At 57.4% G+C, this 20,605-nt stretch overlaps 1 protein-coding gene across 3 annotated transcripts in view; it reads left to right on the top strand.

The window, feature by feature from the left end:
- TMEM132E (transmembrane protein 132E) overlaps positions 1–20,605 on the top strand; it is a 53,021-nt gene that overhangs the window by 24,916 nt on the left and 7,500 nt on the right. Inside the window, exons 2-6 of one of the 3 annotated variants that reach the window (XM_045986618.1) lie at positions 1,056–1,163; positions 15,378–16,308; positions 17,745–17,891; positions 18,161–18,353; positions 19,260–19,403. In XM_045986618.1, the coding sequence (XP_045842574.1) occupies positions 1,056–1,163; positions 15,378–16,308; positions 17,745–17,891; positions 18,161–18,353; positions 19,260–19,403 (1,523 nt within the window). The remainder of the gene's footprint in view (positions 1–1,055; positions 1,164–15,377; positions 16,309–17,744; positions 17,892–18,160; positions 18,354–19,259; positions 19,404–20,605) is intronic. The other 2 variants (XM_045986619.1, XM_045986620.1) reach the window with 2 other exon arrangements.

Raw genomic sequence — 20,605 nt, 5'->3', positions numbered from 1 at the left:
CTGCCCCCAAATTCCATTCGCTGATCTTTGTCCAATATTTAGGAAAACTTACATGTCCTCTGGGGCCTGGGGATACAGCGATGAGATGAGAGTCTGTCCTCATGTCCAAGGACGTGAGACCACAGGGGAGGCGGACAAGGGTACAGGGTGACGGGTGTTCAGATCGGGAAGTCGTGGTTGTCCTTGGGTGCTGTCCTAACCTTCCTGCTTCCTGGAGCCACAGACAGATCTATTCCTCTTCCCTCGCATCCTGAAGTGCCTTGGTGCTAGTCAGACCTGGGCTTGAATTCCGGAGTCATGATCTGTTAGCTGTGACCTTGGGCATGGCTAGGCCATAGCGCCCTCCTGTATAACCCTGGGCGAATGCATACACGGCCTTGTGGGAGAACGGAAAGAAGACTGCATAAAGCTCTTGGCACACAGACGGGCTCCATGAATAGCACTGCCATCCCCATCGCTATTCGTCATGCCCCCTAAGAAGGAGGCAGCAGTTAGCACATCCTCACCGGGCAAGTTCAGACTTTGACCTGCAGGGTGGGACTTCATGGTTGCCCCCAAGTCAGAGTGAACAAAGGGCTGTTGAGAAGGGGAGTCTGTTGTCTGCCTTCTTGTTGCTTCCTCTCAGGAAGGAGGACTGGAGCCGCCGCGCCCCGAGAACCATGTGGGGCGTTACGAGCACAGAGGTGTCAGAGCAGATCTCAGCAGAGATGGGGAAGCAGGTGGCCTTCACACTGAAGCGATGCAGCCTGCCCTTGTGCGGCGTCTTCTGGAATCTGAGGGCTGCAAGGAAGCTCAGAAAGGGCTCGTTGAATACCGGGGTCTGGGCACTAAAGACAGATGCAGGGACCACTGTGTCCCCATCCGGCCCCCACAGCAGACACGGTTCAGCATTGATTGCTCAGATTCACGGTCACCCTCGACTCAGGCTCCTCCGCACGAGGAGCAGGAATTCCTCAACCAGCCTTGCCTTGCAGCAGCCCACGCAGCTTCCTAAAGGAGGCAAGTTCCAGGTGTGGGTGGGGAGGGCCCTGGGCTCAGTTCTGCTGCCCTCCCAGCAGGTACTCAGGAGACAGCGGGTGGGACTGGCTTTGAGTGGACCAGGTACAGGGACCCGGCAGGAGAGGAGGAAGCAGAAGGCTGTTGTCAACAGAGGGGGCCATCAGGTGAGCTGGAGACCGGGGCGGGTACCTGCCAGGGGTCTGGCCCCTTGGTCTGAGGATGTCTGGAGCCCAGGCTGACCTGACAGGTTGTTGCAATAACATAAACTCGGGAAATTCTTGGGAATTACGGCGTTTGCTTCTCACGCCATGCATCAGCCCCTCAGAGCCGCAGCGTCATCCAGGTCCCCTGCTTTTGTCCTGCTGTCTTGAGTGTATGCTGAAGGCAGGGTGTATGGGAGGGGGGCTGGGAGATCAGGCCAGATACCACCTCATGGCATGACGGCCCTGTTCCAGAACCCTAGTGGCTCCCCATCACCCGAGGCATAGATGGGCAAACTTTTAAAAGCTATCATGCATGTGAAAGCCTCTGTGAAAATCTCTGACTTACAGAAGCTACTGAGGACCCCTATAACACCCCCTCCTTGAGCCACCCTGGGCCTTGTAGGGCCTCGGACCTGTATGCAGAGCCCCAGGGCTCCAGGGTATACAGCTAGAAAACCCCTGGGATAAATCCCCAGATTCCTCCATCGGGCACCCAAAGCCCTTCACCCCCCTCCATCACTGACCCCTGCCATCCTCCCCAGCTCTCTGTTTAATGTCACCCAGCCCAGAGCAACCTTACTCCCAGGCCCCATTTGCCACCCTGCTCCCTCCGCCTGGAAGCCCCCTCTCTGCCAGGTCCCCTCACACTCCTGAGTTGATGTGTTTCTCCCATTCGTGGACACCCCTGCTACTGGGCCCCTCCTTCCCCGCCCCCACCCCCGGGGCATCTGGCTCTGCCTGAGCCTTGCAGCACTTCCTACCTTTTAGCGTGGTTATTTATGCACCTGTCTGTTCTCCCTGTTCGCCAGCAAATTCCTTACGGACAGAAATTATCTTCTTTATCTCTGTCTCCCTGGCAGCTCCCAGCAGGGTCTGGAGCAGAGAAGGGGCTGAGTAAATATTTTCGTGTTGAATATCTTTGTTGAGTACTGTAGTACTGGGCAGTCGGGCTGCAAGGTGAAAGGCCCAGTCCTTGCTCTCAGCAAGGCTTCGGTCTAAGAGAAAGCAAAACCTGGAAAACGAGTCACCATACAGAGAAAAATGCAGAATGATGGATGCAAGTGCCTAACCCAGACTTGGGGGCGGTCAAGGAGGGCATCACAGAGGAGGTGACACTTGGGAGAAATCAAAGGACAAGCGACACCTACCAGGCAAAGTGTGTGGGGAACAGCATTGCAAAGGCCCAGAGGCAGAGAGCAGGACTGGAGTGGCCCAGACCCACGTGTGGTGTGGGGAGTGGGAGATGACTTGAGAGCAGGTAGGGACACGCAATGCAGGGTATGTGGGAATGAAATGCGCCTGGGATACTGGCCCAGGAAGCAGGATAGAAAGCATCCCATGAGGAGGAGGAATGGGCAGCAATGAGGCTGCACGGTACATGGGGGGAGGTGGGAGCTGTGATATCTCCGGCAGGGTTTTTTTCTTCTCTGAACCTCAGTCTTCTCACCTGTAAATTGGGTGGTCCCAATCAGAGAGTCTTGAAGACCCCTGATCAGCCCTGGATCAGAAATGCCCATGAAGCATCAGCTAGACGACTGCCTGTCAGTCAGTCAGTGTGGAGCCAAGAGCAACCAGATACCAGAGGGCCTGGGCTTTGAGGGGCAGTGAGCGTGGGGCAGAGCAGATCAGGAGGGCTCCGTGGGGGCGATGTGAGCCAGGGACCTGTGAGCCGGGGTCCGTGAGAGCCCTCAGTATGGATTCCCTTACCTACTCTTGACAACACCTGTATATAGGTGGGTTTTGTTGGCCCCATTTTGTGGGTGAGGGAGTTGAGGCCCAGAGATTAAGTGGCTTGATCTCCCCGCAGCTGACAGGCAGATCCTATCACCCAAGGTCCCACCCTCCACGCGCCCCGCCCCCGGGAAACTGGCCGGGCCCCACAGTCACCCTGCACACATGGTCATTCTTCTTTCCGGGCCCTGTCACAACCCCGTGGGGCAGAGAGGGAAGGAATGGTTAACCTCCTTCTTAAGGTGACTGGGTATGTCATTTTGCCCAGGACTGAGGGACTATCTGTATGAAACCCATGACAGTCTCGAGCGAACCAAGACAGAGGGTCACACTGCTCCCCTGCCGGTGGTGAACTGAGTCCCAAGTCACTCCTTGCAGGGGGCAAAGGCCCTGGTCCCCAAATTGGCCCCACCTCTGGCACACACACGTGTTCCAGCCCAGGGACGGTTTAAGAGTGGGGCCTCCCCCGCCCCAGCCTCCCAGTTCCCAAGGCCCCAGCTGAAGGCCACAGGAGGCTCCCTGGGAAGGCACGAGACAGCTGCAACTGAGTCAGGGAAGCCCAGCCAAGGCTCAAAGCCTCAGGACCGTCTTGGGCTCCTTCTCCAGGTCCCGATGCCCAGACCGGCTCGGAATGTGCTCTGCCCCTCGGTGGGCAGCTCTCTCCTTCCCAACTGGAAACTCCCTAAAAGGGGCTTTGTCACCCAGGGCCCAGCCATGCAGCCCCAGCTGAATCGCCCCCCCACCACCACCCATCCTGCTGATCCATCCAGGGATCTGGAGTCTGACTTCCAAACCCTGCTCTGCAGCAAAAACTCTGGGACGATGAACAAACACCTTCCTGTCACTGGGCCTTGGTGAAAACGGGATCGGAGGAAGGCCCACCTCTCAGGACTGTGGTCAGAGACAGTTCACGTACATGGGCACTGTGGCCGAGCTGCCAAGTCCCTTATTCATGGTAGTGCCCACCCCCGGAGCAACTCTGGGAGGAAACACAGCTCCATTGGTCAGTATGCCCGGTCCCCAACTTCAGTTCCCAGTGCTCCGCGGAAGTGAGGCCAGGGCGAGGGCAATCAGGAGGCCCACTGGGGCCTGACCCCAGCTCTGGGGCCGGGGGCCAGAAGCCTCTTAGCCTCTCTGAGCCGTGGTTCCTTCCCTGGCAGTTTATTGTGGGGCTGGAGCAATACACTCAGCCCAGGGTCTGCTCTCTGTAAAGTAGCCCCGAGGTCTAAGCCGGGCCCCCCCAAGGTCTGAGCCAGCTCCTCCCCCTAGGAGCTTGCCCTGCCCTTCGAGGCCCTTCTGAGCAGGGCAGCCCTGACCCGCACACACAGAGATGGAGTGGGCTGCAGGGGTGATGGAGATTTCCCCAGCTGTCCCCGAGCCTCCCCCTTCCCGAGGCCCAGCTCCAAACCCACCCCTACCCACCGCAGGCAGACGCAGGCTGGAGCCACTCACACACACACTCACACACACACACACACACACTTTCTTTTTCTGTTGTTTGCAGCTAATTGTTTATTAGGAGATGCAGGCGCTGCGCCAGTGGGAAGACTCAGCTTGCTTCGCTATAATTAGGATAATGCACATTAGTCATTTAGTGTAACTCAGAGAACAGACCCTCCCCTGCGGCTCCGGTGGCAGCCTCCAGGCGGGGCTGCCCTGCGTCCCCCACCCCTGCCCTCTGCCCACCTCCCTGCCCTGTCCTCCATCCCCACCCCTCACCCCCAGGCACCTGCCGGGATGAGGTGTTCCTCCCTCCCCCTCTCCCTTCTCCCTCTCCTGGTTTCTTTCTCTACCTTCCCTCTTCTCTCCTGATTCTAGTTTTCTCTCTCCTTTTCCCAACCACCCCCCCCCAACCCCTTCCTCTTTCTTGCCTCATTTCCGCCATCCCCCCTTCCCAGCCCTCCTGGGAGCCAGAATCAGAGGCCTGCACAGGTAAGACCAGCAGAGGTGGTCAAGCCTGGGTTTCCAGGCTCTTGGACAGGGGCAGTTCGAGTGTGTGGTGTGACTTCGTGGGGGGGCCCACCTCCCTCAGGCCTGCTTCCCTGGAGGGTGCCCTGCTTGTAGCCGCCCTTCCCTCCTCCCTGCCCGAGGCCCGAGGACCGGACTGGCAGAGCAGGGCTCTGTCTGCAGAAGCCCCCTCCCCTGAACACAGCAGTGGGACCCATTGCCTTATCCACCCAGGCACCTGTGATCTTCCTGAAATCCCAGAAACAGGGATGTTTGGAGTGATGTGGGCTTGGGGTTCTGGGGGAACTCCATCTCACATGGCCCGAGGTGGGTAGGGGAAGCCAGGAACCAGGGGCTATTCCAGCAGTTTCCTTTTGTTCTGAGACCCACAGCCACTGGGAGACTCCAGACCTGGCCACATAGGACTCCCCCAACCCCTCCTCCTCCACGCTAGAGCCCTCACCCAACCCTTTCCACCACAAAGGGGGCCTCACATCAGGCCCATTACAGCTGGGCAGACTGAGGTTGGCCTTCGCCCTAGGAGTTGTGGCGGGGGGCAGAGGTGAGGATGGGGTTCCCTCCGGATTTTCAGAAATCAATAAAAGAGCTGTTCCCCAGGGGTGAGGGATGCTTGCCTGGAAACACAAGGCCTCCTTGTCCGCAGCAGCCTGTCTGAGCCTCTGGTCCTCATCCTGAGTTCACAGATGCAGACAGACTAACAGACACACGCTCCCAGCTCCTAAGGGCAGGTCCCCAGAGCAGGCACTAGGATGGGGGGCGGGGGCGGATTGCTGCACATTTTGGAAGGGACCAGGATTCTGTCCCCAAAGCCGATTAACCCCTCCTCTCTGGGACTCACCCACCCCAGGAACCCTGCCTCTGTGCTCAGTTTCCTCCAGCACTGGGGTCACCATCTGGACTCCCCCGAGAGGTCTGTCTCACCCCCTCCCAGGCCATCCCTTCTCACCCTCCCTCTCTTTGTGGGTCCTGAGGCTCTGTACCCCGCCCCCCACCCCCCGGCCTGGCCGGTGCAGTTTACAGCATTCCACAGACAGCACAGAGGCTTGAGAGGAAGGGAGTGAGGGAGCCTAGCCAGGCTCTCAGGACCAGGAAACTATTCCTGGAGTCGCTCCCCTCTGGCTCTGAGGCTCCAGGGCTAGCAGGAAGGTGCCCCTGGGGCCAGCAGGGAGCCGGGACACAGGATCCCTGGCTCCAGGGGTCTCTGACCTGCTGTGCAGCTCTTCCCTCCCCAGGCTCCAGGTACCCAGGAGCAGGACCCGATGGTCAGGGCCAGCAAGGAGGGCCTCCCAACGGCAGGTCCTTGGGGGTCGTGGCTGTCTGGGCCCCTGGGAAGCCCCCGACTTAGCTAAGCTTGGTTCTTCCTCTCATCTGCCAATGGTTCCTCCTCCCCTCCATTCTTCTGTCTGTGTCTCTCTGATTTCCTTCCTTCTTCTAGAAGATGATGGGTCACAGCTGGTGGAGGGAGGGATTTTAGGCTGAGGGAGCCAAAGGAGTGACCAGGTCAGGATAGCTGTCCCAGGACAGGGGTAGGGCAGGGTGCCTGCAGGGGGATGACTGGTACAGACCCTGTGTGTGGGCCTCTGTGTGTGTGTGTGTGTGTGTGTGCCCGTGCATGTGTATACCTCAGCAGACATGACCTCCCAGGACCCCCAGTCAGACATCGGTTCATGGCTGTGTGCTTGGTGCCAGGGATAAAGGAAGCAATCGCGCAGCATGCAGGTGACCCCTGGTCACAGCACAGAAGGCTTGGGCACAGGGAGGAAGGGAGCCAGTCACTGGGTTTTGGGGAACCCCCAGACCCCGCCTCAGGAGGCCGTGTGGTGTCCCTTCAGTGACGAGGACGGTAACTCTCAAACAAAAGCTGACATTTAAAGAGGCTGACGTGCACAGCGTGGCTGAAGGGCTTTATGAGTCCGCTTACAACACATGCATTTCCTTTTTGGAGCCTCGCGGTGGAGGGAGGCTATGACCCTTCACCAGGACAGCTGAGGAAACTGAGATAGAGGTGTCTCAGCTGCTGCTTACCCAAGCTCACACAGCTGATGAAGGCAGAGCCCATTCGAGGGGAGCCTTCCTGACCCTCTGTTTTGGGGTGGGGACCCTGCCATCCCTACAGCAAAGAGACAGGGAGTTCCCGGGTAGACGCGGGAAGCGACCTGGTGGCCCGTCACCGGTGCTCCTGGCAGTGAGAAGGCAGTGGGGAACTGAAGCAGAGTAGGGGATGGGTGCTTCCCTCCCAGGCCCTCCCCCCAGCTTCTCCCAGCCAGGTGTCACAGAGGGTGTTACCATACAGGGAAGCTGCCTCCTGAGGATCTGTAGCCTCCAAGGAGGAGAGCAAGAGCCACCTGGGGGCTATGGGCCTCTGGAAGCTTTGATTGCCTCCAGCCCACCCTCCACGGCCCACGAGGGGAGTGGTTAGCTCTTGTACGCACCCTGGCTGCTCCCAGCCCAGCCCGGGCTCCAGGCACACGGGGCCTCAGCAAGGGGAGCTCAGGAGCCAGGCTGGGAGGGAGACAGCCCCACCCTGATGGAGCTGCCTTGGGGAGGGGCATAGCGAAGTGGGGGAGGGGAGGGAGAGGGGGGCTGGCGGGGAGGGGAAGGCGGACAGCTCAGGCCCACAGGAGGGAGGCACCCATTCCTCTACTGGGCTGCTCCTCAAAGAGATGGTTTAGGGCAGCCCCAGCCTTGGGTGGGGACATCCTCCATGGACCAGCCTATACGACATCCTTGTATAAGAAGACAGACGTGTCTCTGCATGATGAGCAGAGCCTCGGGCTGGGCGTAATCCCCTGCTGGCTCTCTGGCCGGCATCTTCGCGCAAGACCCAAACTATTTCCCAGGATGTGGAGGCCCTGTCCTAGCGGATAGGGCAGGGCAGTGTTCGGGGCCCACCAGGCCCAGCTGTCATTTCCTCTTTACTCAGCTGACCTCTGCCTGATCCAGAAACCACCAGACTCCCCACATACATGGCACCTGCCCGTGCCTAGGTCACCCAGGTGGCACGCAGGGCAGGGACTATCTGCTTCTCCCTGATGGCCCAGAGAAGGGAAGGCGGGGCGGGATGTCACACAACAGGCCACTGGTTGGTCTGCCTGAGCTGGATTCCAGGGCCCCCCAAAGCTTGTACTCCTTCCAGCCTCATGCTGCTTTTGAGCTCCCTGGGACGCTCTGCTCCGCGCACCAATCATCTCCATACTTGTCCTTTTTAACTTAACAGACACTGACAGAAGACTGCTGTGAGCTAAACAATACATCAAGTGCTAGAGAAAAGCAGGTCGGCCCTTCCCTCCTCAGAATGAAATAACCAATAAGTGTTGAATGAATAAACGAATGAACACTGGGCACAGACGCTGTACCAGCAATTTGCTTATTTAGTCACAACAACGTGAGGAAATAGGTTCTAGGATCCTCGTTTCATAGGTGTGGAAATTGAGGCCCAGAGAGGTTAAGTAACTTACCTAAGGTCACACAGCGAGGAAGCGTCAAAGCTAGGATCTGAGTGTGAGTTTGTGTGGCTCCCCAACCACACAGGTTCTTTCTTTCTTTTCTTTTCTTTTTTTTCTTTCCCAATTTCCTTTTAAAAAAAATCTTGGAACGGCTTCAAACACTTTCCTTCATTTTTTTAATGACATTTATTGTTTCCTTTCTAATTTTACAAGCAATGCATGCTCGTTGCAGACAACTGGAAAATACATCAAAGCCTAAAGTAAAAAAATAACAATCACCAAGAATCCCCGCCCCCCAGATATAACCACCATTAGCATTCTGATGTCTTTCCTCCCAGGGTCTATATCTTTTTATGTAAAATTGGTATCACACCGTAGAGCCAGTTTTATACCCTTCTTTGTTTAGTTCAAACTATTTTGTGAGCATTTTCCCGTCTGAGTCAATGTTTTCTTTTTTTGAAAACTAGACGTGTAATGGTTGCACACATCCATTCTTAAGCATCTGCTTTTATTTAACCAAACCCTGCTTTTGGACACTTTAAGGTGTTTCTAATTTTTTACTGAGAAACATAACATTGCAGTGAATATCTTTTTACATAAATCTTTGAGTTGATGTCTATGCACGGGATTCCCAAAGGGGAACCGCTGGGTCAAGGAGCATGAACGGTGTCAAGGTCTTTAAAGCATATTTTGAACATGAGAAAATTGTCTCGTGTACCCTCTGACCATAGGGTGTGTGGGATGCCCCATTCCTTACAGCCCTTGCTAATTCCTCCCTTGAAGCTCTCCTGGGCCAGAGAGGTTTCCCCTGAAGTCCCAGCCCTGCTATGGGCCTAGAGGTTTGAGCTTGACCTGCAGGGGGCGGGGAGGGGGGTGGTTTCACTGTGCAAAGCCCATCCCTGGCCCCTTGACAGTGGACGCATGGACCCTGGGATCCTGGCCATCTGCAGCAACCATGTCTCTTGCTGTGTCTCGTTCATGCCTTCATCCATTCATAGATTTGGTGCTTATGTATGCCAGGCCCTGTTCTAGACTCTGGGTCCTTCATTATCCGCTGTCAGCAGCGCCAGATTACGCCGTACAAGCCACAGCCTTCAGCATCGCCCAACCCTTCCAGCCTAGCGCTGTTTTCCAGACCCTGTGATAACAAGGCCTGGGATGCTTGCTAAGCATACAGATCGTCGGGTCTCTGCCCTGGTGATGAGGATGGTGTTAAGCCCGGGTCCAGCCCTAGAGTCGGTTTGCGCTTGTTTTTTTCCCTCCTGATGAGTCTGACATTCAGGCAAGTTCGGGAACCCTGACACTGACATCTGGTGTGGCACACACACGCTCACACACACCGGTGAGTAACCAAGCCCGCTCCCAGCACAGCCCTGTGCCCTCGGGCCCTGCTGATACCCTGCTGTGTCCCTCAGCCTCAAACTCACCAAAGCTAACGACAATCTTTTTTTTTTTTTTTTTTTTTTTTTTTTTTTTTTTCTGATTTGCCAGTGATTAGTTTTAATTTGGGGACAATTAGACGTAGAAGCAGGAGGCATCTGATCTTGATTAGATAGAAGCAGGGAGATGGCCAGGGCCACTCCCCGTCTCCGGCCTGCCTGGCTCTAGCCTCCAATCAGTTTGTGGGGGAAAGGGCAGGGGCTGGCCTGTGTGCCTGGAGAGAAAGTGAGAAGATTTCCTGGGGGTGTCCAGAGGCCCCCACTGTGCTCCCAGACACCAACAGCCAGCTGAGATGAGAAGGGAGGGCCTCTGTCCAGCCACTGGCCCTGCACAGGTGTCCCAAGCCTTATAAGATGGTAGAATTGAGATTCGTTAACCCAGTGTCCGCCCATACCCCAGTCCAGCTGGAAAGACAAAACATAACTAAGCAGATGCCTCCTGGTATTGGGTGTGGCCTGAGAGATCTCTGCACAGGTGAAGGGGCACATGGGCCTGCCTGCGAGGAGCATTCCCAGGAGTGACAGATGAAATAGTTTGGCGATCATTTGCATGTCACACACACCAGGGCCGAGCTCCAGGCCGGTCAGAGCCCAAGCTGGACAGAGCCAAGCAGTAGGGAAGCACAATCCAGGTGGCTGTGGTGAGAGGCGGTGCCAGGACCAGGCACAGAAGGATGAGGGGACCCCACACCTCATCTCCTCCCCTCTTCTCTTGGGTGCTGATGGGTCCAGTCCAATGCCCTTGGACACAGGGCCAGTGAAGCCTCTATCATGCCATCATGTCTTTCTGGAACAAAAAAGGAACGATGAAGGCCACTGCCTCTCAGGGGAGCATAACCCAGAAGCAGCCCTGGGTTGGTGCTCCCCAAGGGGCTGGGCAGGGAGGGATGGGAGTGCAGACTGTGGCACCCATAGACACCCCCCTCCGAGATACCCCCGCTGTGAAGAGCTGGGTGTACTGCTGGGGTCAGCTGAGCGGGAAAGGGTCACATGCTGGGTGTGGTGTCAGGAAGGGGCTGGGAGTGGCTTGGCCGCCATCCTTATCCCTGTGCGCTCTCCCAGCCCATCTTCATCCCCAGTACGGTGTCTCCACTCCCTACTGGGGAGGCTGAGGCTGTGAGGGGCACACATAGCCAATCCCCTGTGTGAGTCTGCTTGGGCGGCCCTCGCACAGCGCCACAGGCTGCGGGGCTAAAACGACAGACTCTTGCTTCTCAGTGCGGGGGCTGGAAGTCCAAGGCCAAAGGGTCAGTGGGGAGGACTGCTCCTGGACCTCCTTCCTTGCCCTGCAGCGGGCTGCTTTCTCCCTGCGTCTTCCCGAGGCCTTCCCTCTGGGTATCTATGTCTTGATCCCCTCTGCTGGTGAGGACACCAGTCGTACTGGACTGGGGCCCACCCTAATGACCTCATGTTACTCTCATCTCCTCTTTGCAGGCCATGTCTCCAAACACAGCCACATTCTGAGCTCCTGGGGGGTCAGGTCTTTCACGAATGAGGTGGGGGGGGGCCACAATTTAACTCATAACACCCCTCATGCGCCCGAGAGGATGTGGGGAAGCCCTTTCCGTGAGAAGGAGAGGATCCCGGGGCCAGGCCCAAATGCCTCAGGAGGCCCGGGGCTGTGTACACAGAGTGGAGACCAGCTGCCACTCCGGCGGGGAGGCCGCTCTGAGGGGAGCTGAGGCGGGACAGGAAGACAGGGTCAAGCCTGGTCCTCTGGGTGAGCTGGCCCAGAACATGAGAGCAGGAAGTAGGGGTCTAGAGGGCGAGTGATCTGGGGAGCAAGGGGAGCCGGGAGAGGGGCCAAGCCTGAAGACCAGGTAGGGGCCACCTGGTGAGGGAGGGGCAGGTGTGCGCCAACCCATGGGAGCAGCTGCCCCTCTGTTGGGGGTCCAGGCTATCCACCACTCACACCCCTACAGCACCTCTCCCCACCGACCCTGAGCCCCCCAACCTCAGATCTGTGTAGATCTTCTCCTCCCCCACCCACGGTCCTTCAGGAAACCGTCCAGCAGCTCTTCTGTCTTCAGGCTGGGCCTGCTCCATGCCGAGATGCAGGCCAGCATGCACACTTGCACACACACACACACACACACACACACACACACACAAGCGTGCACACACCTTCCCACAGAGCATCCCTGAAAACCTGATCTGTCTGCCGACGGCTCCACAGGTCTCCCCTTCGGCCCCCACCACCCCCAGAACACTTCCAGAGCCTCTCCCACAGCCCTGGGGAAACCGAGGCCCAGAGAGATCGAGCAACTTCCTTCAGGCGGCAGAGTCGTCAGTGAGCCCAGGAGAGCAGGGGTTAGTGCTGGAGTCTCAGAAGCACTCACCGCCCCCACAGAGGAGGCTCAGAGCCCTGGAGGATAGACTGACTCACGGTGGTGACTGGAGGGGCTGTCGTGTGTCACGACGACATAAATACAAACACTGTAGCGCCCTGATACTGTCTTTTCTGGCTCCCCCGTCTGAAAGCAAGCTGTTGTTTTTTTTTTAACTCAGGTGGCTCCCCCTTTCAGAAACTCAGCCTCCTTATCCACTGCTGCCCAGTGCCAGGACCCCTCCCCCTCAATGCCACCCAGTGTCCCCTCGGATGCTGCAGGAGAGACTTCTACCCCACATGGCACCCCAGTCCGTGGGCAGGTCCTTCGGAGAACTCCTTATTCACCAAAAATCCACTGAGGCCAGAGGGATGCATGCAAACGTGGTCTCCAGTCCCCTCCTCCATGCCCCCATCTGCTGCCCATCTGATGGCTTCTGCCCCCGCTGTGCCTCCCAGGGGTCCAGATGGCCCACAGGGAGCTTGGGACAGTGAGAGGGTCAGAGGGGACTAAATGCCACTTAGCAGCGTCTGGGATCTCCCAGGGATGGTAAGCAAGGCAGGGACAGTGGTTATGATCTCTGCAGCCCCACCCAGCCTGGATAGGGAGCACTTACAGCTGTGGCAGCTGCCCTTCCACAACCCCAGTGGGACAGGCATGGCCACCCTCCCCATCCCAGCCCTGGCCAACCTGCCACCCAGGTCAGTGCCCTCCTCCACCCCCTTGGCCTTTTAGCTACTCTCTAGCATCCCTTTGAGGGGGCCGATACCACCATCTCAATTTTAGATGTGGGAACCAAGGCCCAACATGGGATGTAATTTGCCAGCGAGTGCCACAGGCAGAAACTTGAACTTGAGTCTTGAAATCTTTGTTTGCCTGCTTCTCACTGCTTCCAAGGCAATTGGCTGGCTCCTTGTGCCCTGGCTCAGATTGTTGTCCTGGACCCCAAATGTGTGACTTGGACCAGACTCCCTACAATGGTGAGGGTCAGAGACTCCTGGAGTAACTGTGGGGCAGGGATTCCTGCCAGGAAGGCTCTCCCATCTCTCCAGGCATCTTCCTGTCCTCCTCTTGAACTCAGCTACCCACCTCTAGCCCACCAATGGCAGCCGGCGTACCCCACAGGGTGCAGCGCATCCAGGGAGAAAGGCAGCCCAGGAACAGAGTTCTCCTGGGAATGGAACAGGAGAACAGAGTTCTCCTGGGAATGGAAGAAGCAGTCTGGTGGTTAAAGCATGGGCTGCACCCCCATGGGCAGTTTCTGTAGCTGGTCCCAAGGGCCAATCAGAAAGAGCCCTGAGCAGGTGCATGAGACCAGGTGACACTCCTCTTAGAGCACCTGACCCCAAGGGCCTATCCCCTGCCCTGAGCCAAATGCTTCTTTTTTCTGAATGAGGAAATTAAACCACAGATTTAAAAAAAAAAAAAATATGGGACATAAACACCAGAGTCTCCAGAGCTGGGAATTTTTAGTCCATTGCCTTTATGAGGAATTGGCTGGGAAGGTTTGTAGAACTGTCAAGGTTTCTTTGACAGCGATAAATTGACAAATGTATGTAAACTTCAAATAACCACTATAGCGTTGATTGGGAGTCTCCTTGCGACACGGGTCCCCAGCAATCAGCCACGCTTTGTGGAAGGCTTCCTCAGTGCACAGCTTCATAGATAACTAACTTCCACACAAGACAAGATGAGAGGTTCCCTCAGAGAAGGAACGTCCCAGGAATTGAGGTCATATCTTGGAGGACTTCACGGAGAAGGTGGTGTTGGCGCTGGACCGTGGAGGAAGATTCCTATCTGGACATGTGCAGTTAGGAAAGGAGCGAATTTGACTTAGAGGGCATGGCCGGAGCCAAGGAGGGGAGATAAGGTGACATTGGCGAGTGCTAAAGCCAGAAGGTGTCCAGTCATGTTGGCAGTGGGAACTTGGGGGGAGCAGTGGAGAAAGGGGAGCCTGAAACCCCGTTGTAGAGGGTCACAGTCAGGCTCAAGGTGAGTTTGGATTTTGTTTTGTAAGCAAAAGGGAGAGATTCTTTCCTAATATTTACAGACACTGGCATGGCATTGCATAATTTATAGAGTGCTTTCTTACTTGATTCTCGAAAACAGAACAGTGACAGCACCATATCCTTCAAGATCAACATTGTTACTATTACCCTGATTTTTAGTATGAGGAAAGTGACTCAGGGGTCCATGGCAAGATCCAGAGCTGCTTCTCAAACCTCGAACCCCCACATGTTGGTCCTTCCTATTCTTTGAGAGTGTCCAATGGGAGTTGGGCCGGTGGTGAGGGGCCAACAAGCTCCCATCTGTGTCCAGGACGAGCACAACACTCTGCTGCTGTGGAGAGGGGGGATGCCGGGGAGATGATTACAGGGAGAGGGGAGACCCAGTCGTGCCATGTATTGTTGTCCTAGCAACAGCATCCAGGCCAGAACCGGGGTAGGGTTCTGGGGATGGAGGACGGGGACAGCTTGGGACACAGCCCAGCGTCAACAAGCGGAATTGCTAGAATTTGGCAGGGTCCTGCACGGATGTGGGGACCAGAGACGTCAGACCCAAGGCCCACGTTGTGTTTGGGAGACTGGGTCAAATTCCCTGAGTGTATGGCGTGTGGAGGGAGGGAGTAGTGGGAAATAAGGGATCTCCGGGGGCCCTGCACCCTGAGGCAGTTGGGGCAGGAACGGGCTTGACTTTGAGAGTCAGGTGGCCCCGGGTTCAAATCTTACTCCTGGCCCCTGTCGCTCAGGTGACTTGGGTAAGTTGCTTAAGCGTCCCACACCTTGACCTGTGAGATACAAGAACAGGCTCTCAAAAAAGAGAAATTATTTGTAGAAAACAGATCAAATCCAAGGAGATGGTAGATTACCTAGCTGGGAGTGTCCATCTGAGCATCAAACAGGCCAATGCCTGCGGAGTGCTGAGCAGCTTGTAACCCCCAGAGCCCCCGCCTTCCCAGGGCCACACTCTGCTTGCAGCCCCTTGTGCACACTACTGGTAAATCTTCACAACTGCATTTCCAGGCAGAAGCCCATTTTATCCTCATTTTACAGATGAGGATGCCAGGGAAGCTTCACCATGCTTTGCGCTGCTATCAGGCCTACCCCTGCCCCCATGCTGGGGCAAAAGAGGCAATGGTGAAGGGGGGAGCGGGGGTTGGAGCTGTCGCCCCCCCCTCCCCGCGGGGTGGGAGGCAGGGGTGCCCAGAGGTCCCAGCCCAGCCTCCGCTGACCCCTCCGGGCTCTTGCCTCTGTCTGTCCCCAGCCTCCGGCCGCTCCCACCCAGCCAGCCCCAGCCCCCCGGGGCCGCAGGCCAGCCCCGTGCTGCCGGTCAGCTACCGCCTGTCGCGGACTCGGCTGGCCTTCTTCCTGCGGGACGCACGGCCCCCGCCGCCTGCGGTCGCCAACGGCTCCCTGCAGCGCTCGGAGCCGTTCGTGGTATTCCAGACCAAGGAGCTGCCCGTCCTCAACGTCTCCCTGGGGCCCTTCAGCACCAGCCAGGTGGTGGCCCGGGAGCTGCTACAGCCGTCCAGCACCCTGGACATCCCCGAGCGCCTGACCGTCAACTGGAAGGTGCGAGCCTTCATCGTCCGCGCCCGCGTGCCCGCCTCGCAGCCGGTGGCCCAGGTGCTGTTCTACGTGGCTGGCCGCGACTGGGACGACTTCGGCGTCACCGAGCGACTGCCCTGTGTCCGCCTGCACGCCTTCCGGGACGCCCGGGAGGTCAAGAGCTCCTGCCGCCTCAGCGGGGGCCTGGCCACCTGCCTGGTGCAGGCCGAGCTGCCCTTGGCCTGGTTCGGACCCCCCGCCCCAGCCGCGCCGCCCACCACCCGCCGCAAGTCTCCCGACGGGCTAGACCCCGAGGCCACGGGGGAGAGTCAGCAGGCCGAACTCTACTACACCCTCCATGCCCCCGACGCGTCGGGCGGCTGCGGGGGTGCACGTCGGGGAGCCGGGCCAGGGACCGGCGCCCGTGCGGAGAGCCCCACCCAGCACCCACTACTGCGCATCGGGAGCATCAGCCTGTTCCGCCCGCCCCCCAGGAGAGCCCTGCAGGAGCACCGGCTGGACAGCAACCTGATGATCCGCCTGCCAGATCGGCCCCTCAAGCCTGGGGAGGTGCTCAGCATTCTCCTCTACCTAGCCCCCAACTCCTCCTCTCCCTCCAGCCCCAGCGTGGAGCATTTCACACTCAGGTAGGGGGCTGGTGGGTTGGAGGGGGTCTGCCTTCCCTTCAGAGGTCAAGTGCATAGCTCCCTGCCTTGTAGGGCGAGCCCCTGCCTGCCTGCCTGGCCAGCATCCTAATCCCACCTCTTCCATTTATCGCTTGAGCAACTTCAGGAAGACACCTTATTTACTTGAGTCTCAGTGTTTTCACTGGCTTAATGACAGCAAAAATTTCTGCCCGACCTCTGACCTCTGTAGCTCAGGGAAACGGTCAAGGAGAAATGTCAGTTTTCACAAGCATAGGTATCAAGAATGATAGAATGGGGTCGGAAGGGCCCACAGATGTTAGCTGGTGCAACTCTCCCATTTTACAGATGAGGAGACCAAGGCCAAAGAGAAGAAATGGAGATCAGAGAGCAGCCCATTGGCTGGGAGCCAAAAGATGAGCAGTAGTCTGTCCATGTGTCAGGACATTTGCCCAATCCTGGAGTTGGGAGAAAAAATTTCCGGGAGTCGCAGCCTTTTCTACACCCTGAACAGGATACAGTTCACAAACTCAGAAATATTTTAAGTCAATTGTATCAAGGGCCCCACCAAAATATCTCCCCGCCCCAGGCATTATGCATAGGACCCAAAACACTGCATTAACCTCCAACTTCTTTGAGTTAAATTTTGTCCTCTTTCCTGAGGGCACCACCTTAAAGTTCAGATATTCCTGGGAGGGATAGACCTGATTTATTGTGACCTGAATTTGAATATGATTTAAATCAGTCATCACAGATCTTGGGCTGCATTAATAGGAGTAGAGCATGTAGAATTCAGGAGGTGGTCACTGTTCTTCTTTAGTCAGTCTTAATCAGAGCACAGCTGAAGTATTGTATTTAGTATAGGCCACAATGCCCATGTGTTTAGTGTCCAGAGAAGGGTGACTAGACGGAGTTGCAAGGGTTGAAACCTAACTGCAATTGAAACTATGGTAAAAAGTAACAAAGAAGACTCAGGGAACCCCTGCCCCCCTCCCACTGTCTGAAGAACTGTTACAATTGAGATGCAGGAGAGTTGTTCTCCCTTGCCCCAGCAGAACCCATGACTGTTATACTTCAGCTAAATGTAGGAAAGGGGTTTCTAGTCCTTAGGGGCTTTCTAAGAATGGAATGGGATGTGTGCAGTAGTGAGTCTCCTATCACTGAGGTATGCAAGTAGAGGTTTGATAAAAGCTTGGCAGAGAGATATGGTAGAAGTGATTGCAGCCTCCACAGAGGGTTGGAGGTTTCAGCTACATGATACCAGATTCCCCAGGTTCATCTCCAGCATTGAGTCCAGGATAATTTACTGGGGTGAATTACTCACCTGCTCCCCCTACTCCCAGCCCCATCCTGGGGTTGGGGGGCGGGATTGGCCCAGGCAGGCAGTCACTGGGCCCTAGGCTGACCCTCTCCCTCTCCTTTTTTCCACTTTGTCCCAGGGTGAAGGCCAAGAAGGGTGTGACCCTTCTGGGCACCAAGTCACGGAGCGGCCAGTGGCACGTGACCTCGGAGCTGCTAACTGGGGCAAAGCACTCAACAGCCACCGTGGATGTGGCCTGGGCCCAGGGCACCCCGCTGCCCCCCTGGTAAGCACCTCTGCCCACCTCCTTGCTGGATGGCACTGAGAAGGGGTGGGGGGACCCTTGATGGAGGAAGCCAGGCTGGCAGGAGGGCTGGTGCTGTGGTGCTGGGACTCTAGGTCCAGGCTAGGGCACCTGGGGTGGCCAGAGAAGGCTCCAAAGGCCCCAGCAGGCAGGCTGCCAAGGAGGGCTGGGGGCCCCACCAGGGGTTTCAGAGCTTCTGGGCCGCTCGCAGCCCTTCCTCCCGGGCTCTGCTTCCCACCCTGACCCTGCAGGGAAGGCCAGGGGCCACTGGAGATCCTGCAGCTGGACTTTGAGATGGAGAACTTCACCAGCCAGTCAGTCAAGCGGAGAATCATGTGGCACGTCGACTACCGCGGCCACAGCGCCCTACCTGACCTGGAGCGGGCGGTCACCGAGCTGACGGTTATCCAGCGGGATGTGCAGGCCATCCTGCCCCTGGCCATGGTGAGCGGGGAGGCAGCGGCCGGGTTGGTGGACGCGTGTGTCTGTCATGGGTGCCTGTGTGTGACCAACATGTGCCCGGCTGAGCGTGCGTATGGATCAGTGCATGTGTACGCGGGGGCCTGTGCCCAAGTGTGTGACTGTCTCCTGCACCCAGGCGTGCCTGTGAGTGGAGGGGTGGGGGGGTGTGTGCACGCACGCGCGCGCACTCACTGGAAGCAGGCGGCGCTCTGTGCCTGGTACTAGAGTAGGACTGCAGATGCTCAGGGAGCCAGAGGTGGGAAAACTCACCCAGGGAGAGGCTACTCAGGAGAGGCTTCCTGGAGGAGCGGGCCGTGCTATTGAGCCTTGAAGGACAGGTGTAAGGAAGGGCTCATACAATCAGAGATGGTGAGGAGGGTGCTCTAGTCAGGGATCCCGCGGGCAAAGGTGTGGGGATGGGAATGGGAGTAGTTTGCCCTACGGTGCAGTGCATGTGGGAAGGGTGCCATGGGGTAGTGAGGCTGGAGTGATCGTCTGCAAACAGCCCAGGGCACCTGCAATGGCCAGAGGGACATTGGACCAGCCCAGGGGCACCTGGAATGGCCAGGCAGATGTGTTGGATATGACTCTGAGAGGCATATAAGTTTTCAAAGAGAAGGTGGTTGGGGGACTGGGGAAGGGCTATTTCATGGAAGCGGAGGGAGGTAGACCAGAAAGCTACAGCAGGAGGCCAAGCGAGCAGAGCATCTGAGAAGATGAGTGAGACTGGACAGCTGCACCTCTGCGCATATGTGTGCAGGTGTCCCCAGGGGAAGGCCTTGCAACCGAGGGGTAGGGTAGTCAGGAGCCTGGGCCTGGCTGGCGTGTCCTGGGAGAGCAGAGGAACACAAGTGCCCCTCGCTCAGCAGGGCCCCACCCTCCCTGCAGGACACCGAAATCATCAACACGGCTATCCTGACGGGCAGGACGGTGGCCATCCCGGTCAAGGTCATCGCCATCGAGGTGACTGGTCTCGTCCTAGATGTCTCTGCCCTAGTGGAATGCGAATCTGACAATGAGGACATCATCAAGGTGGGCTTCCTGGAGATGGGGGCGCCCTGGGAAAAGGACCTCAGACCTTCAGGGAGCACAGAAACCCAAGCCAGAGGGGAATTCGCATCCCAAGCAGCTCCCCGTGGCAGGCAAGAGGAGGAGAAACTGGGGTGGGGGTGGCAGGAATAGCTTCAGGCATCCGTGGCTAGTGGGGGTGAAGAAAAGCCCCAGGTACTGCTGGTCCTGGAGGGCTTCCTGCAGGAATATGAAAGAGACCATCTGGCAGGTAGAGGGGAGCAGGCAGACAGCCCAATCCAACACAGCAAGTGATGACTGAGCCCCTGCCCGGACAGACACCAGGCAAGGCAACAAGGGTGGGAAGGGGGCCTCTCCAGGACACACCCTGACCCCAGTGCTGGTGCGGGAATGGAAGAGATTCAGCTCAGAGATGAAGCCCCAAAAGCATGTGAGTTAAGCCAGGACTGAAGGTTATACAAGGAAGGACCTGCTCAGGGCACACCCCCTCAAATCCTCCAACTCCTGCAGGCCCCTCCCACAGCTCTCTCCCCAGAAACCCACTCCGGGCCCCAGGTCCTCACAGCCTGACAAACAGGACAGCGGTCTGACTTAAGGGACCCCCCTAGTTTGCCACCTCCCCAGGAGGGCCTCCAGATTTACCCCTTCTGACAGCAGTCACAGGGAGTGGGACAGGCAGTGACGCAGGAGAGTGGCAGTCCTGGTGCCGGTGTGGTGGGTGAGCTGTTTATTGGGCCAGCCTCCAGCAGGTGCCCAAATCAGATGATCAGGAAAGGGAATCTGTTCCCTGAGCCTGTAAATAGCTCAGGCTAAAGGAGAGCAGGAGGAGTGGGCCGTGGGTGTCCTTTTCCCTCTGGCTAACTGGGGCTGGAGTGTGTATGCTCTGTCTCTCCACACTCTACCCCAAATCCCTCCAGGTCTGGGGAGCCGGAGCCTCACCTCATCCCTCCCGCATCCAGGAAGAATGACCCCTCACCCCAAATGAGCCAGAGCAGACGGCTTGGTGCCTGGGGAGTAGAAACCTTGCCCAGGCCCGTGGGACTTTCCAGGGCTGGCAGGCTGGGACAGGAGAAAAACGGACCTGCTCGCAAAGGCCCTCATCCTGCCTCTGCCCCCCAGGCTCCGCCACTCCGGCTGCAGAGTGGACCAGAACAAAGTCTTGACTGCTTAGATACCAAAGGGAATTCATAAAGATCTGAAATGGG

Source organism: Meles meles, chromosome 18 (genome assembly GCF_922984935.1).
Source record: "Meles meles chromosome 18, mMelMel3.1 paternal haplotype, whole genome shotgun sequence".
Classification (NCBI taxonomy): domain Eukaryota; kingdom Metazoa; phylum Chordata; class Mammalia; order Carnivora; family Mustelidae; genus Meles; species Meles meles.
Note: the sequence above shows the minus strand (reverse complement) of the source record. Positions and strands in the feature narration are given on the sequence as shown.